Here is a 19,512-nt window from a genome sequence, read left to right on the forward strand (position 1 = left end):
TCAAAAACATGGACGTGCCGAGTTGCTGGAAGTCTTGCACTTTTCTTACGTCAGCATAGATTTAAATATTTGACATTGACAAAGTGGATTCAGAGTCATGCATATATTTTTGTCTCAAACCATTTTATTTTTAAATCGTCCTTTGTATCACTTCATGGCTCAATAGCCATGTTGCATCCTCTTTACTGCGTATCAAGTTCAGCTGGCGTATACAGGGTGTTCCAGTGAAAACAGTCCATAGGTCAGTATAGGCTGTTGCAACTGGTGTAAAAAAAAAAAAGTCCTAACAGTGTTTCAGGGCCTTCTCACTGCCCTTTTCTAAAAACCCACAGACACACTCTTCCCTGTTTTATTACATAACCTGTATGTCTGCTTTGATTTGTCTCCTGTGTGTCCTCAGCCTTCAGCCCCTCTGTCCGACTACGACCACATGTCGTTACAGCTCTGCTGCAAAGCCAGCAAATGTGTTGCTCAGGTTGTGCACAAGAGCTCACACTAAAGCAGAGAGGCATCATCTCCCTCCCATTTCCTCTGTCGAGAGGTTTTCAACTCGGTACCTCAGAAAATAAATAACTTTTTATGATGTAATCAAACGTGAGGAATCCTGTTATGTGTTGTAACAAATTTGCATACACTACAGCTCATTTCTGTGTCAGGTATTGTGTCGGCTATTATAGTTCTTGTGTTTAATTCACATCCAGTAAGATCAACTCAGGAAGTGACTTACATTGAAATACAGTTAAGTGGTATGACTCATACAGTATATTGTGAAGCTTATAAACAGGTTATAAACAGCTTATTTGTGGAATTTAAAATGACTAAGATGTGAATGAGTCGAGCCCAATGTTGGAATGCTGTTTAGTTTATGGCGGAATACTCTGCAGGGGAGTGATCTGTTGCTTTGTTAAGTTTGATTTAGAAATGGTGCAGACCCAATTTTTCTCTGGCTAAAACCTGATATGTGGATGAGGAAATGTACAGATATGTATGGCATTTAAGTTAATAAGTAGGATAAATAAATCTTAATGTAGGGCTTGAGCATTTACGATGTGGAAACGACCTCCACTGGGATGGATCGCACTCTCTTAAAACCGACTAAGTAACTCATGCAAGAATTAATATAGACCTATAAAGCTTGTATATCTATGTCATTTTGAATTAATGGTCCACTAAAGGCCGCTTTCATTCCCGTTTCCTTCGCTGTAAAAAATATCTCTGCTTAATCATTTGTAACTACCAATAATCATTTTGTTCACATTTGTACTGACAAACTTCACATTAGACAGTGTGCGCTTACCCGTGTAAGGTTTTCTTTGATTAATCAGGGATGTTTTGCACCATGCACTGTTGCTGGGTAAATAATATGACACTATTTGATTATTATGATTGCTAACATAGAGGAAACAACAGAAATTGACAATTTTCTATTTGTTTTCAAACCGATCACAAAAATGTCTCTGTAACAAGATAAAAATAAAAGAGGATTTGTACATTTTGTCTCGCTGCGTTCTCTTTTGTCATGTGACGGCAGTGTGGGAAAACACTACATCCCAACATTCCACTGTAACTAGAAAAAGGGAGGGAAGGCCATCATCTGCTGCAAAGGACTAGCAGTGACTGGGAGTGAAGTAATTGGATCTGTTTTATTACCTCAGGGTGGGAGTTCTTCTCCTCTTATGTCTGACAAACATTGCACCATGATACAGTCAGACAGCTCACAGACAAGCCAACATGTTCTGTGTAACGTGGATGATCATCCTTTTTGCTTCTCTGTAATGGATTTCTGTCACTTGTTGGAATAAAAACATGTAAACCATTCCCAGAGACTGATTTAATCACAAGACTTGTTTAATAATATGAATTATTTGAAGTTTTCATTCATTTATCAAACTTTTATCTCAATCTGGTTTACTGATTCAAAAAAAAAAAAAAATCGGATGTTACAGAGAGGCAGTAAATATGGTTCTAATGTTAGATTTGTTGTGTCTCAAATTTGCTGTTGTCACCATTTACACTACAGTATATAAATCACACTGTGAGGAACTCGCAGGCAATAAACCAAACCAATTAACTGGACATCGGTCAGTTCCACTTTTATGTGTTCATGCAATAAAATGAAAATCATACCATGTAGCTACAAATTGGACTTGTCATTCCAACTTAGAGTATCTGCAACATTCACACCATATGACTGAGTGCTGGCTGCTGCGGTGTCAGCTGATTTATGACGACGCACCCTGACATCCTCCACCGTGAAGTCACTCACCCTCGGCTCATAAATAATCCTACTGTCTCATGAATCAGACTCGTACATGAGTCTGCACCAGACGGCAACATCAAATCCTGTGCACCCAAAAACACTAAACAACAAGAGAGGAAAAGGGTTTGAGGCTCTGAGGAGTAACTTCATTAAACCAGGCCAAATACCACAGTCATGCCATTGTGGTGATATAGAGAGATGGGTGTTTTCCACTTGTAAGCCCTTGGAGATTGCAGTTGCTGGGAACATGAATGACACCCTGTAAAATATGCAGTAGCACTACTCTGGCTTGTTTACCAGCTGAAACTTGTCCACAGAATGGGAGGGGGTGGGGCGAGTGTGGGTGGGTGAGGGTGAGGGTGCAGGGAGCTCCTTAATTTCCGAGGCATTTCCACATTCCAAATGACTTGTTGGGCAATATCCAAACGCTGATCCTCTCTTTTCCTATGCAGCTGCAGGTCTATTTCCTGTTTGTGGTCATATTGTGTTGTATGTGTAGTACATGTATCATGTCGTGGTTATGCAAACACCTGGCTCTTATGTAATGAATTGTACATATTTATTTATTTATTTTGCACCTGATAGGAAGCAATCAAAGATGGAAGGATCCAGAGCTTTGACCACAAATGACTCAAGCTCAATATCTTGTTCAAACAAAGGTAGGTGTGTCCTATCGAGATTTGATGTTGCCTTTTCAGCAAGCTATCCAAATGTAAACAGTATCTCCACCAAAAATCAATACAGCAATTTATTACTTCATTGTCAGCCTTACTTATAATGCAATATCAATGCTTAACCCCAGAATTATCGAAGAAAGGGCACTAAACAACAATGTCACTAACTGAATTTACTATACTAATAATAATAATACACATAATACCTATGCTACTTATGCTATGATTAAAACCGATAACAGTTACATTTTCTATCAACAATCTTTACAACTGTGTGTATAAATGACATTATAGTACTAAGAACTGTTATATATCTGCTCTTCTGTCTCTACCTTGCTTCCCTCTTTCCCTTTCTCTCCCCCATTTTCCTTTCACCCCAACCAGTCGAGTTAAATGCTGCACATTTTTTGAGTCTGATTCTGACAGAGATTTTTTCCTGTTTAAAGGAAGTTGTTGTTTTTCTTGCTCATTGTGTGAACTGTTGGGTTTCTCATTCTTCTCTTTCTCTATAATATTAAAAGTTTTCTGCCTTAAGTACAGTGCCTTGAGATAATGCATGTTGTGAGTTGGCGCTACATGAATAAAACTGTTTTGTATTGAATTGAACTGTCATGTAACATCTGCACTAATTTGGATAAAATAAATGAATAACAATTGAAAGTTTCCAAATTGCCTGGTGTCTCTGGATGTTTTTAGGGAGAATGCTGGGCGACATTGAGCCAGAGGCATTTGTCTCTTGATGCTCTTACTGATTTATGGGGGTTTTATGATTGTGTGGGGTTTTATGATTATGATTGTGGTCCAGGGAAATTGCATGTTTGATTATTTATGTTTTTATATAGTATGTATGGCTGCTGACTGTTTGTTTGAAACTGTGCTGCTGTCTGTCTTGGCCAGGACACACTTGGAAAAGAGGATTTTTAATCTCAGTGTGGTTTTTCCTGGTTAAATAAAGGTTAAATAGATGACTTCTGCAGATGGTTTAAACAGGGCACACAGAAAAAGACTGCTCTGCCACAACATTTAAACCAGTTACCAATTTTATTATTGTGGCTTATTTACAGTATGTGCAGTCAACATTAAAATACAGTCACTGGTGCTTTGAGTATCTCTCCCGCACACACACTCTCCGCATCCCAGCTGAGGCAGCGTACGTGAGGAAATACTCCTCTCTGCTCACTTATCAACATGCTAAACAGAACGTAAAGCTGTGGCTCCACCCATGACATGAATTCGACCAATCACTGAGCGGAACACACAACTCTGGACGTTGATTTGTAAAATTGACCTTGACCTCAGCGAATAGCAAGAGACGTGGGCGTGGCCACCGACTAGTTCGGTTGCACTGAACGGGGGCTCTTCAACTTTTGCTATTGGAAGAATCTTGTGCAAAGCCAGCGAGCAAGATACTTAACATTATACAAATCTGACGCTCATTTGTCGCCGTGTGCGGTGCATTGCTGCCCTCCGACATCGCACCTGAGGAATTGTAATCGTCAGCATTCATACAAATTCCAGAAGTGACGAGGAGACTCCATTTTCGAATGCGGCTGCTCTGGCTAGCGGAAACCTAGCCAGTTATGCTGCTAGGCTAACTTTCCCCTGCTCGGCGGAGAGGATTCAGAACAAGCGAGGAGCTTGCAATACATTGCCCATCTGACGAAACACTCGTTGAATACAAAAGACTCCCAGGTAAGTTTTCGAGAGCCGTGTCTCCATTATGCACCGCCGTGGCAGCGCTTTGCTGCACATACAGGCGTTTAGTGGCTGGATTTCGTAAGCGATGGGATGCAGCAATGTTGCGCTAGCTGTAGACAGCTGGTGCTACCATGTTAGCTCCCCCGCCTCTCAGCTGATAAGCCAGAGTATTCCCCGTGCAGTCAGACGTGCTAAGCTAATGTGCTATGTATGGAAGCTAGCGGGAACGTAGGCGCATTCCTAACTCGCACATACCTTAACGAGTTACAGCTCAATGTTAGCGCAGTGGACAAGCACGGGGGAAGACAGTCAGCAGGCGGCTAATGATCTGTCATTTCCACACAGGGTGTGTTGAAATGCTCTATTACACGATTGTGGTTTGATGTTGTTGATGTTGTTGTCATAGCGTTACTTTGACCCTGTTGTTGCAGCATGCTGATGGTGGGAGGCAATGGAAGGATGCACTAGAATGAGTGTGAAGGAGCTGTGTGAAACCGATGACTTGGCCACCCGATTGGTGCTGGACCCTTTGTTGGGCTTCAGCACCCACAAAATGAACATCAGGTAACTTGTCAAGCAAACAGTGTGACCGTCCAGTCAACACCCACTCTTAATGTAATCACTGTTAATCGCTTGTTTGGTCTCCACATCATTCAGTCTTTGCTCGTTCTGCTCCATCTGATTACACACACAGTCAGAAACATATGCACCTTTTCATGCTCTGCAAGTTCTGCAGTAAATCCTCTTATGAAGGTCATACATTTCTTTATTTAAATGTTCCAGACATGTGCAGACTGTATTTGAAGATGTTGTTCGTGATGCTGCATTGAACTGTGTTGAATTATACTTTCACCCCATTTACATCGGTGAGAGGAGGCTCATAAAAACTCTTTTGAACACACATATTAGCTCATAAAACTTAGTTATAGAAGAGATGATCATGCAAGCCCTCCTCTTCAAAAGTAATGATCTATTTGAGACTGATACCTTTTGTGTTTAGTGTCATGTTGGTGGAGATCCTTTTGATGGCAAAAATGTATTATATTGTGTTTATTTATAGTGTATATTTTAAAAGACATGTTATTATGAAGCACTTGTAATTGTTATTGGTATGAAACATCATGTTAACTTTGACTGGCTAGGCCTTCATTCAGTACAAAATGTTCTTTACTGTCAATATAACAAAGGCTTACACTCGTATAATGGTTATACATGTACAGTGACATGGAACACATTATTTCCATGAATATTTAACCTTCAGTGTGGGAAATGTATCACTGTTTAACCAGTGTTGGTTGTTTTCTGTCTGCAAGCATTGTTTAAAACAAAGTTTCACTCTGGAGGGACTTGTAATCTTTAATTGTGATGTTTTTTGCAACAGCTATGAATTTCAGCTCATTTAAAAAAAAAAAACAGTTATTGTGATCATTTGGGCTTAAGTGAGACCTCTGAGTGCAGAATGTTTTGAGGCAGGCACAGTGTGAGACAGTCACTTACACTAAACTATTTGGTTAAAAAAGCATCACAATTAGACACATTAGGCTTGGACCAACAGGTTGTAGTCAGGTTTTCCGAAGTTTCTTTACATCTTTGCCTGTCTGTCCTCCTCAGTCCCCCACCAGAGATCCGGCGATGGGGTAACCTAAAAGAGACCCTGTTGCGCTTTCAGCGCACACATGACTTCAATGCTACGTTTGAGGCACTAACTGTGGGCGAACTGGCTGGTGACTACTTTAATGCTTTGGGAAGTCATCGACAGGAGCTGCTGAGACAACATGTAGGCAAAACAGCATAAATTAAAGTGCAGTCATTAGTGCGTCGTATTAACACTTGAATTGAACTTCAATTGAAACACTTTTTTGCATCCACAGGTGTATCGTTACCTCAGTGCCTTCCTGTTGGATAGCGGTGTGAAAATAGAGTCATGTGACAGATACTCGTCAGAGACCAACGGGGCTAAGATAACCTCAACGAGGCACTGGTAATCACTCGCACATCATCTAACATAACACTGTGTGAAAGCAGCATGTGGCTGGGTAACATCTCCTGCAGAATGTTCATGTAACATAATGTCCCGGCTGGTGTGTGCTTATCTTCAGTGGTAGCAATGTGACGCTTAAACTGTTTCTCTGTAGGTTTGCAGGAGAGCGGGTGGAGGTCCTGCTGGGCTGCATAGCAGAGCTAAGCCCCACTGACAGCGCTGTGCTAAGGGCAGGAGTCAATGACTTCAGTGTGATGTATTCTACACGCAAACGCTGCGCTCAGCTCTGGCTTGGACCAGCAGCTTTCATTAACCATGGTGAGTTTGTTTGGATTCATGACTCATTCTTTTCCACTGTAAACACACACACACACAGATGAACCAACTCTAATTGTCATAGCTGATAAGAGTACTCCCTCTCACCACTTAATTTGTATAGCTGCAGTCTATAATCAAAATGTAAACAAAAGTAATGCATCTACCCATAATCAAAACACAAGGTTGAAACTTAAAATCACAATAATACTGATTGACAGGTCTTTAATCACATGTGGCCACATAACAACTAAGTCAAAGCAAATTATTTTCTTGCTCACTTACTTTACCCAAAGAGGATTATAATTTCAGCTAGGAAACTCAGTGCTGTAATTTTCATATGATTTTAAATATTGTTCTTGTATTTTGTAATTTTTTTTTTACATTTTCAAGTGAAGAAAATCCTGTATTCAGATCGAGGAAGATGTATTTTTATACTAGAACAAGTGCTTGAGAGCTGAATTGGCACCAGGTTTTTAAGTGTCCGTTCTTATCTCTCTTGATGAACTTCATTTGACTTATTTTAATCTGCTTTGCATAAAACATGTAAGTGATTTATCATTTTTGCAGAGGAGGTTTTCTGTAGTGATGACGGAATCTGATTCTAACTATTGTCACAAATGAAGAAATGCTCACTATAGAGTTGAAATCATGAATCCATTTAAAATAGAAAATGTTTTGGCAGTGGTTTCATTATTGTCAATAATAAGCTTATTCCTTTTGGATTTTGGACTGGAGGCTGAACCAACAAAAACAAACAAAGGAATATGGTGTTGTGTGTATATATTTTTTAAAGACCAAATGAAAGATAAACATATACACATCAGCAAAGAAAGCAACACTGAAGATCACGTACACATGGAAGATAACTTACTTGCAGCCCTCGCCCCGGTGTGTAAAACAATCACTCTTTGTTACTTAATTCCACGAGTGTGTAATAGTATTCAGTCATAGATTATATGCAGCACAAGCAGCCTGCTTATCTCAGGCTGTGTGTCCGTTAGAGACGTGAGTTGAATGCAGGTTGTGCAAAAGATGTGGTGTAATTTGAGTAAGTTCTTCCCAAAACTCTGAGGCCAGTTTTTGACAAAATGTTTCAATAATATCTGGGAGTTAATCAGCTTAGCCTTCAAGCTTTTTCAAAATGAAGTCAGATTAAGAAAACGGCATATGTTTTTTTTTTTTCATTGAAACAACTGAATGAAGTTATGCATTTGGATTTTTAACTTGACAATTTTTTTTATGTTTTTCTCTTTGTCTGTCCTTCTGATCTGAAGACTGCAAACCAAACTGCAAGGTACTACTCATGACGCAACACTCATTTATCACATATACCCTAGTTTTTTGACAAAATAAACAGCACATTTTATTTCTCTTACTTGGTTTAGTAACACCTGTTGTGTAAAATTCCACATGTACAAATTTGTATTGCAGAAACAGAGTTATCTCTTTCAGTGTGTTTCCTAAATGCAGTTTGATTTATCCCATGGGAATACTAACCTTTGTCTTTGTCTTTTTGTTCTGTGTTTTGTTTTTTTCAGTTCGTCCCCGGTGAGAAGAATATTGCCTGTGTTGAAGTGATTCGACCCATCTCACCTGGGGAGGAGATCACGTGTTACTATGGTGCCAGCTTTTTTGGCGAAGGCAATGAAATGTGTGAATGCTGCACCTGTGAAAGGTGTGTCCATCATCTGATCAGTCATTGTCTTTACTATAGCAAGATTTTTTGCTCAATCCTGACAGTTGTTGTTTGTTTTTTTTCCCAAATATTAATTTTAATGTTTTTTCGTGTAATTTTAACTGGTCTCAAGGAATGGAGAGGGCCACTTTAGACACAAAGGGAAGCAGCCCGAGTGTGAAGAAACAAAGGACCCCGTAGACCAGAAGTACCGTCTGAGGGAGCGGTACCTTCGTCAACACAGAGAGAAGGGTCATTTTCCTGCACGGCCGATAATACCAGGGATACACTCAGGTATCTTTAAAGGTAACTCATTCAAGATTATCTTTCCCAAATCAGTTGCTTAGAGTCATTGAAGAAAAAAGCATTCATATAATAACTTAAGTTTAAAGCAAATGTTGATACTCAATTAATAATTCAAACCGAAGGTGTGCTTCTTGAAATTTGTGTCAGCAGGTGACTTGGAATATTATTGCTGCAAGAATGCAAGCAATATTTATGCTCAAATTGCATGTTGATGATGTGATAATTAATGTAGGATGACTTCTTACACATCAAATGTTGTGAGGATGGTAATCAGTTAAGTGTCATCTCCTGTCTAGAAATCATTAGAGTCCACTGGATATCTTTGTATATTGTTACACCAGAAACAAGATCAGTTAATACAGTCAATTAGCTGTTAATAAATAACTTTGTCTCCCTCTTTGAAAACTGATAAGAGTGTAGAATAGCTATGTAAATACTGCGAATGCAAGCCATAGTCTTTTCAAATACCACTCTCTTTGCTTCAAGCTTTTAATACTGCAAGTCTGGGATAATCAGTTAAAACCATTGATGACCATTTCTCATTGATTGGTTTGTTACTCATATTAGAAGTTCATATTCCTATAATGTTATAGGAAGCACTTCAGTGAAATATCACAGTGCATGTTGGCTTTGGTTCTCTACAGAACACATCAAACAAAGCTTGGTTCATATCTATGACAGGGGTATTTCAATTAGAAACATTTTATTGACTGTCTTGAAACCCTGTTTCCTTTTTGAAAACATCATTTTGTGCTCTACTTATGTTGCAAACATAAGCGTCTGCAGAAAGAAACATACTCTCATTATATTGCAACTTCACATTCAACTGTGTTTTGTTGTCTTTTATTCATAGCCATCCCCTCGAGGAATTCCTTTACCCAGCAAATGAGAAGAAATGCCCTGAAGAACAGAAAACTGAGTCAAACAAAGAAGTGGAGACGAGAGAAACACTGGCGGTCAGGAAATCACCCGTTGAAGTCCACAACTGTCAAAGAGCGAAGGGCACTTCCACCTTTGTCCCAAGTTACTCTGAAGGACCTCAGCATCAGAGTACGGCGCCACTCAGTGGATTTTTTACTCAACTGTAAGGATCCAAAAAGCAAAGAGAGGGCCTTGCTGCAAAAACTGGAGGAAATGAAGTCCAAAGACAGTGGGCTGAGTGAACTGAATTCCACTGGTGATGAAAATAACAGCACGGGGGTCAACTTGAAACCTTTTGCTCTTAAGTCCGTCATGGCTGATCGGCAGAAAAAGAGTCCTGTGGTAAAAAACACCGGTCTAAATGGGAAGTCTGTCAAGGTGGTGCACAAGCAGGTGGTCCTCACAAGGACTTCTTCAAGGACAAAAAGAGTGGTTGACACCATGCTCACTCAGCAGACTGTGTCCAATAACATGGATAACACATCTCTTTGTCTTTCTGAGACTAACAAATCTAGTGCAATAAAACAAGAGAAGATTGAAACGGCAACCACAGAAAGGCTTAACAACCTCAAGTGCAGTAGCGTTGAATCCTGCACCGTCAATGCAGCTCAAGGTCCACCTGCTAAGCAAATGACGCAGAAGATCAACAGCACTCCATCCCTTTTAGAAGTTTGTCAATGTGTCACAGATACATCAAAGAACGCAGGGGACAATCCACTGATATCACTGAAGCAATACCTTACAGTCAACCTAACAAGGTTATCAATGTCACAAAGTGTAGGAGCAGAAAAGATGTTTGAAGACAGAAAAGCAAGAGTGGCAATAAAAGGAAAGAGCAGGCAAATCCAGTGCCCGAGACCAGCGCCTGTGACAGTCCAGTCAGAAAAGGGAGTGTTCAGATCTCAGCAGAAGCAGGAAGGGGGATCAGATGTCTGCACAGCTGAAGGTAACAGTGGGGTGAGGGAAATGTTTTTTAAGGCCGTCGATAAGGTAAATGTAAGGAAGCGACCTGCAAGTGAAAGCACGGGTGAGTTATGCCATGGTGAGGAAATGGAAAATGAAAAGGTTATTGAAATACAAACGTTGTCCAAGGAAGAAAAAGGTAGTGCACAGAAGAAGCAGCAAGAAATTGTAGATGGCAAAATTGAAGGGGGGAAAGAAATGAGAAATGCCGCATCCGAGGTTACGGAATGTGAGAGTAATGGAGGCCTAGAGCAAGGGAAAGAGACAGAATGTAAAGTAGAATCCAGTGAAAAAAGTAAAGATCAAAATAACATTTATTGTATTACAAATAATGACAAGGATGCATGTACAGGGAAGGAAGCTCTTAAACTCCCAGAACAAATGGAGAGTAGTGTGAGTAAACAGGCTGTAAGTAGGCAAAATGATATTGTCATAAAGCAGGCAAAAGTTCTTCTATCTGATATTTTAAGAAAAGATAAATCCTTAAAAGGGAAGCAATTACAGGAAGATGTTGCAGGAAGGTTATCTTCCCCGGCCTCAAGAGAAAAAGAAGCAGAACAGACTGAAATAAATGGAGGCAGGTACCGTAGTGTGGTGCGGAGAAGGTGCATAGGCAAAAGAAGACGAAAGTTGAGGCCAAGAGCGGCTAAAACAAAAGTGGACGATAAACAGAGCCCCAAGACATGCTTGGGTGGACATGTTCCAGTAACTGTTAAAAAAGAGTTGTGTGAAGATAGTTTATGTCTTCAGTCAACACAGAGACATAATGGCCCACTGGCCACTTGCCTCAATCCACTACCTCATAAATCACTAATTTCCGCAAAAGCTGCAAATACTGTGCATTCAGACACTAATCCACATGCACATATACAGTCCAACATACCTCTGAAGAAACGAACATTTCGCAGTGCTGTGGAATTAGACTCCCAGCAAGGCTTGAATTCTACTTCAAATCAAGCTTGTAAAGAAGCTGTCGAGTTGAATTCATCTGTAGTAAAGAGGCAGGACTTCACCCCATGTTCAGAGGAGAGTAGCAACGTGTCAAGAAATACTAGGAGCAAATTTCTTAGGAAAAAAATTCCAAAAAGCAACACAAAACAAAACTTTAGAAGAGTGCTACGCCCCAGACCTGATGTAGTTCAGCGACTCGCCTCATCAAGACATCTCAGAAGATGTAAACTTGAGAGACGAGATGACATTAACAAACCTCAAACACGGGGGAGTAATATGCTTGCAGTGAGACAACAAGCTAGGAAATCTGCCAGAGTCCAAGAGCACTGTCCAGCCCTAAATAAAATTCTAAAGAAAGACGAGGTTGAAACATTAATCCAAGAAAGTGATGTAGAGGAGATGAAACCTTGCCTTAATTTTAAGATTCGTTTCAAAAGAAGAAGAGGCAGAATATGGGAGATGCAAAGTGGAATGTTTGAAAATCTAACATTAAAAACAGAAAGGAGAGACGAGTTGGTTACATGCGATCCTTTTAAAGCCATAATGGACTCTGTATCGCTTTTAAACATGGAGATGGAGGCTGCACAGGCTCATGTGCAGGCCAGTAAGAAGTCAAAAAGCAGATTGCATCGTTTGAAAAAAAGGGGTCAAAAGTTGTGCGAAAAACAGACTAATATCCCCTTGAACACAAAATCAGAGAACGGCCAAGACCATAAAAGTTGTGAAAATGAATGTGAAACCAGCAAATCTACTATTGACAAAGTAGAAAACAAAATTAAGCCTGACGGAGTGCTTTTGGTTGGAGTCAAGCACATGTCTGAAAAAATAGATGCTCCAAAAAATTACGAAGAAACATTGTCAACTGTTGTTCCAGAAACAAAAATTGAAGATCGTTTTGCAAAGAATTGCTGCTTGTTTGAAACTAGGTTGCAACAAAAACAGGAGGCGGAATTGGATTTAAATGATGTTTCATTACCAGTAATCAAACTTCGTAGAAAGGCAGAAGATATTTGGGAAGTGGATAGCAAAGAGGAACTCTTACAAGCTGAACTAAAAGTAGAACCCAAAGTTAAGAAAGAGATGAAAGGCCACATTTTAGGGAAACAAAAGAAAGAATCTCTTGAGTTATGTATGCTCAAAGAGGAGTGCCCATCCTCTGAGAGAGTGAACACATCGGCCATTATGAAAACAGAACAGCCTCCATTTTCCTTATCCCTCTCGCCACTGTCTCTTTCTTCTCCTCTTAATGACAATAAGACTGACATTATATCCTCAGCTGCAGATAGAATCACTGAAAGGCCAGAGTTTAATAGTTGTGGAAGGAAACCGAGGCAAAAAATGGAGAGACCCCGCAAGTGCGGGCCTGTAGAAACATCCACCGCTTGTCTTAGTCACACTCTCCAACAAATTGACAATAGTCTCTCTAGGCTGTCTGAAGGTTTGTGTTCATCGCAGACATTAGAAAAGCCAACTACCAGCTCCAATGTCTCACACTCAGTCATCCAGCCCCCATCCCAGTTTCCACCATTCACAACTGCAGATAACATGCTTTCCAGTGAACCCAGCTTCGCAAACTGCTGTGATGATCTTCTGGACTTTCAGTGTCTCAACTTTGAGGGTTATTATCAGCCACAGAACATACTTCCATCTTCGCCGTCAGACCTGCTGGATCCACCCACCGATCCTTTCAGCAGTCCCCTCTCTCATAGCCCATCAGATACCTGGACTGCTGAGACACCATACCTTGGCCCTCCCAGTCCAGGAAATAACTTTACCAGTGAAGATCTGCAGTTTTTTCCAGGTCTTATTTCCTCCAAAGGTGACTCTGTTCCTCTGGAATGTGAAGGGAAGGATACCTCTGGGAACAGAAACCAGCCCAATCCCAGTTTCAGTTTTTCAGCTCTCAGCAGTTCAGACTTCACTGCTAAGGATCTAAGTTTAGCTAAAACTTCAGGGATGAGGTTGTCTAAAGAAGACCTCAGAAGTCAACCTTTTTCTGTAGTCAGCAAGCCTCGGTTGTTTGGTGCAACCTCATCTTCTGTTACATGTCAAAAGCCTGTTACTGTGATGCAGCCCTCCATCCATGTCAAGCCAAACACCAGCCAGTCAAAATCCCAGACCAACTTTAAAACCCAGGGCCCCTTCCATCGTATGGCCATGCCTAGTAAAGCTCAGTCTTTTTCAAGTCAGCCAACCACAGTTAAAGGACTGCCGCAGAATCTCTTCTCAAAGGCTGTTCCATCTCAAATGTCTAACAAACTCCCCTCTACTGTAAGAAGTCCCAATCCTCCAGATAGTCCATTAAACTTCCATGAGAAAACCTCCACAGTTATTCACAGGGTGCTCAAGTTTCAGGGGGGGAACCAGAGCCAGAACTTGTATAGTGCACCTTGTAAAGACACCATAGCTGCTGGCAGCCCAACCATCACATCCAGAACACTCGGCACAAAATCAGGCTCTACTGAGAAGATTCAGCAGAGTCATAAACCTGGTCCTGGTATAGGCGGTCATTATAGAAGTAACATGTCTGTCCAAGGATTTGGAAAAGATGTCAGCCCCCTTATATCACCCAGCAACCCCAACAGGTCCACACCTCATTTCAGCAAAGCCAACTCCTTTTCTCAGTCTTTTAGTAAAAGTAAGATGCCATCCGATAAACATGATAGTGGACAGACCAACATGACGTACAAAAACTTTTCTACCCTGCCCAGGCCCTTTTTCTTTCCAAGCAAATTAGCTGAGAGTCATTCATCAACACAAGACAAGAGTTTGAAACACGATAAACCCACTCTGTTGACCTCAGACAAACACCAGCCATGTTACACTCAACAAGACCCTTTTGATTTCAGCTTTGGTTCTTCTCTTTCACCCATGTCTCACAACAGCCCACAAGTGATCCCCAATACACCTCCTGGTACGCCAACACCAGCACACAAGAGCCAGTCCTCGACCTCTTCAGCGTCTTTCCCCTACGGCTATCAAGGTCCTCCTTATGTATTAAATTTCACTGGAGACCATTCATTGACCCTGGGTCTCAGGGATGGGCCTGATGGTTACCCAGGACTTGGCTCGACAAACTACACCTACCATTGTTTAATGGAGCCATCTGGCACACAAGGACGGCTGGTTTTGGAGCCCTGTGGGCCCCAGCTTTCAAACCCACCATCTTTTTCCTTGGGTGGTTTTACAGGACTCAAAGGCCAGGACGAACATTGCAGGAAGGACATGCAGCAACAGTGCCAGCCTGGGGAACACCAAGGCGCACCACACTATGGACCTGTCACAACATCTCACTCCATGGGTGGCACAAAACCCAAGAGGGTGAGGTTGGTAGTGACAGATGGCACAGTAGATTTAGATCTCCAGTACTCGGACTGATTTATACACACCTGGGTCACTGCATACATTCGGTTGTTGTTTTTGCTCAAAGGGGATTATACAGTGTCTACCACAAAAATGTTTTTTGTAAACATGGTAATAATTCATAGACTAGGTATTAAAGCCCACTGAGTGACATTTTTCTAAATCATTACTTTGTACAGGGTTTTTATGTAATAAGCTTGACTATCAGTGTGTTTTAGCTACATTAGAAGATTTTGGAAAATTAAAAAACATAAATTTGCTGAGAATACCAAACAGAGCATAAAGTATATTTGTGATTAGGAATTTGACCCTGGAGGCCATGTAAACACTGAAAACCCTCTTGCTGTACTGTAACATAGTTGTACAAATCTTACTGTACCATGTATGGCAGTAGAGATGAGAGCACCGTCATTGGCTGCTGGTACTTGTGTTGGTGGGTTTTTAAAAAGGCAGCTTTGTGCCTCAGTCTTTCATATGTTCTTGTGACTTTTTAAAGTACCTGTAGAAACAGTCCACCCTCTTTTTGATACTCACACTAAGCTCTTTTCTCACTTTGCGTGCGTGCGTGCGTGCGTGTGTGTGTGTGTGTAACTCCGTGCGAGTGTGTGCATGCATTTGGCAGAGGGATCAAAGTGAGATGTGTTGTTGTACTCGATTGCTCTGTCAGATTTTAGTAAGCTCATTAGTGCACATATGAAAGGTTTATGCATGAACAATGTAAAGTACAATGACTTCCAGATCTGACACAATATATTCTAGACTAATCTGGGTGAAGATGTGTGACGGGACTTTTCACAGCTGCTTTGTCTGGCACCATGAGAGTGGAGTGACTGCGAGGAATGATTTGGGTTTGTTTTTTTCCCAGGCCAGTTGTGCTTAATGAAATAGTACACGATTAGATCTTTGTTGGTTATTTGAAGCATTTAAATGTTTTCATATTACATCACAGAGAGTGACAATCTTCTCACAGAGAAGCTCACTTAAGGAAATAACAGAAGGGTTAGTTGTGCAACATGTAGAGCAGTTATTAATGATAATGGAGCTACACATCTGTTGGTGTTAATAATGTAATTATAGTTATTTGCGGTTTATTGTAGAAGTCACATGGGCACTCCCCTAATGTCATGATTTCCTGTGCATTGACCCCATGTGATTTCATCGGCAGGAGTGTTCAGTGTGACTGCAGCCTTACATTACCATGAAAATGTACTGTCTTGATATGAAAAGGCCAATTATTTATTTTAATATCCTCATTCTTGAAATGGTGCTTTAATGTAATTTATATTTCACATTGATTGTTCAAATTAAATGTTTTTTATTATTATTTAATGGGACAAATTACTGAACTAAATATTTACGTTTTATTTAATTTCAAAGCTTTTGTCATCCATTTTTTTGTTTTCAGTTGTTACATGTGAAACTTTCTCTGTCTCTTCTAATTGGCATTTAGTCTCACTGAACGTCTGCTGTAGAAATGTACAAATGTAGCCTATATCATTAAAGACACTTAATTCTTTTTTGTATTTTCTCTCTTTGACTCGTTTTTAAAATGTCTACGAAGCACTGCAATCTTAGAGAAACAAAATCTCACTGTGGACATTGTGGATGTTTAGTTACTGTTACTTTTATTGACTGATCGATTGATTCATTGACTGATTCGTTTTAGAATTCAGAACCTTAATCCTGTCTAATATTTTTCAGATAATCAATTACTTGATACAGACAATGGTAAAATAAGTTATTTCTATTTCACAAACTTCAAAAATACTGTCAATTAAAATAAATTGATTATCAAACTGGTTGGCATTTGATTTAGTATTTGATTACTAATTGATTCATTGTTGCAGCCCTCACGCTATATTTAACTTTCGATGTACTGTATTTGTCTAAACTCCATTTAATGCTTCTTCACTACATCTGATAGCAGGTTACTTTGTAGATTTCTTTATTCAAAAATATAGTCTACTGATAAAATAATATAGTTCACCTGTTAAATTTCACCTCAGCAAGGTGCAGGATTACAGTAATGTTTAATACGTCCATAGTTATAATGCGGAATTATATACAGAGTAATTTGGTTTATTTCGAATGTATGATCTCTTACTTTAGAACATTATTTTTGAGGATTTTTTTCTCTATGTAAAATACTCATACCACCAATGTTGAGTAGTGTTAATATTTGAGCAGTTTTTGAATATAATGTTTCCATTACAGCAAATTAAAATAATAAATTATAATGTTAAAAACATGGGTAAGAGCTGGCATTGAGTGTGCAGAGTTTTTATTTAATTTCCAGTCATCTCCTGCTCTAACTCTTTCGTCTGGTTAATTTCAAAGCCCCGAAACAAATGTTCATCCCCTGATTTTGTCCTCAACCTTTACCTGCTTTCTCTCCACCTGTGCTTTCATCAGGAGGCAGCAGCATTTCTGATTATCTTCTTTTTTCTTCTTCCTTCTTCCAGCACATGACCCACTTCTCCCTTTCTTTCTAGCTCTTCTCTGGCAGCCGTGCTGTTAATTCCGATGCCAAGTATAACAGTTTTTCATAATGAGGATGAAAAGAGACAGATGGAGAGATAATCCGTTATAGCTGAAAGGGAATGGGTGTATTGGACATGGTGCAGTTAAAGTGGCAGCAAAAGCCTGGTAACAGTGACAAATGTCAATGAAAAAAAACAACTCAGTTTTATTTTACACAGGGGTGGAAAATGACTCGAATAGAAGTACCAATGTATTAATTAAAAAGTATCTCATTAGAGAAACAAAATTACTGGTCCTACTAACAGTTTTTGTGACTTTCTTCTTGATTTATTTTTATTTTTACTGAGTCCTTCCAAACATTTTCTTTTCTTTTTTCAATGCTACAGTTTAAATGTGTAGTTTAATTTAAATCACCTGAGCAGTTTATTGGGGGGAATCTCACATGTCAAAAAGTTTACAAACCCCTGGTGAAAGGATTATGATATATCTTAAAAAAAAAACAAAAAACAAAACAGATCACATAATGAATAAATGGGATAGTGTGACTCAAAATATATAAATGAAATGGAGACAAGTATAATTACCTTGAAATGTAACTAAAGCACTTGTACTTAATGCTTTTAACCTGGAAGTAAAACACTGTCACACAAAATGCAGCAGGATTCCATTTGGTGCTGCAGGAAATATTTTAATGCTCGTCGTCCACCTCTTAATTAACTTCAACGTCATCTTGCCGATGTACATCATAATTCCATTAAACCCTAACTGTATGCATGTATGTTTGTAATCACATGACTCCATGTTCACCATGTTCAGCACTCCTGGGATTATAATCACTCAAGGGATCGGAGTGTTGCACAGCATCTGTGGCTTTGTGAAATGGCTGACTGTCGGGTTGCTGTTAGATGGTGCAGTGCTTGAAGCGGTGAAGCAGTCCGTCTGGAGGCCAGAGAAACAGGCTGAGGATGAGGACAAAGCGTGTTAGAAAGGTGCACCAGTCACTGTTGCCACAAAGTTGAAAACACTTGAATTCAATATTTAACAGGTGTGGCCAAATACTTTTGTCCATAAAGTGTAAATCAGCTGCACAAGAACGGGATATTGTGTTTATCATTATCATGGCTATCTTTACTTATTAAGTCTGGTTGTCTGACTCTCCCTCTGTCTTCCCGTCCAAAAAGCCACTGTGTTGTTTTGATGAAGCACGGCACAGTGATCATTTTTGTTTCACTGCTACTGCTTAACTACAGTCATCCAGTTAATACCACTGCTTCATTTTAAGCTGTTAAACATGCTCTCTGCAGCTTATAGACTCAGTCAAAGAAGTGGCACTGGCATAATGAAAGCTGACCAATCAATGCAAACCTAATTTAAAGAAACCAATAGATCTATAATAATACACCGTCTAATAATAGTTATTAGACATCTTTGTTGTGTTGGTATCGATGACAATGGGGGGGGGAAAAAGGACGTTGGTCACCTGACTAAAAAAAGCCCGCGAATTTACACTATCGTAAGGCGGAAGTGAAAAGGGTCCTGTTTGTTTGACAGACTGACGGGAGGAGGTGGAATAGAATGGTGAGTGAAAATTGTCTGAAATTGTCGAAAGGCTGAGCTCCGAAGTATGCGCCCTTTGTTGTCCTGATAATTGTTGTGGAGAGAGTCTTGTGGTACCTGTTAAGCGACAGAAAAAAGGAGGAAGAGAGAGAGTGAGGAGGACATGTCATGCGCGCGCGTATGTGTGCACGCGTGCTCAATCAGCGGGTGTGTACGGTGGCCGTGTAGTGCCAAACACTAGAACGTTTCAGAAAAACACAACATTGTCAAAACACTGAGTCATTATGAAAACATTAAAACATTATGAAAAAGCTAAAACATTAAGAAGAAAACACAACAACATTGTGGCTTTTCCATAATATTT

At 40.0% G+C, this 19,512-nt stretch overlaps 1 protein-coding gene across 2 annotated transcripts; it reads left to right on the forward strand.

Annotated features, from left to right (window-relative positions):
• Nucleotides 1-4,274: 4,274 nt before the first annotated feature.
• Nucleotides 4,275-16,633, forward strand: kmt5c (lysine methyltransferase 5C). Of its 2 annotated transcripts, none has more exons than XM_058653174.1 (9): nucleotides 4,275-4,626; nucleotides 5,064-5,196; nucleotides 6,244-6,409; nucleotides 6,504-6,613; nucleotides 6,768-6,931; nucleotides 8,206-8,225; nucleotides 8,470-8,606; nucleotides 8,740-8,900; nucleotides 9,766-16,633. In XM_058653174.1, the coding sequence occupies exons 2-9, from the start codon at nucleotides 5,084-5,086 to the stop codon at nucleotides 15,123-15,125; spliced, it is 6,231 nt and encodes a 2,076-aa protein (XP_058509157.1). In that variant the 5' UTR covers nucleotides 4,275-4,626; nucleotides 5,064-5,083; the 3' UTR covers nucleotides 15,126-16,633. The 2 variants fall into 2 exon arrangements, with proteins under 2 accessions (XP_058509157.1, XP_058509156.1); XM_058653173.1 differs by having other exon boundaries at nucleotides 4,276-4,626; nucleotides 8,740-8,912.
• Nucleotides 16,634-19,512: the final 2,879 nt, after the last annotated feature.

This window comes from Solea solea, chromosome 16 (assembly GCF_958295425.1).
Source record: "Solea solea chromosome 16, fSolSol10.1, whole genome shotgun sequence".
Lineage (NCBI taxonomy): Eukaryota > Metazoa > Chordata > Actinopteri > Pleuronectiformes > Soleidae > Solea > Solea solea.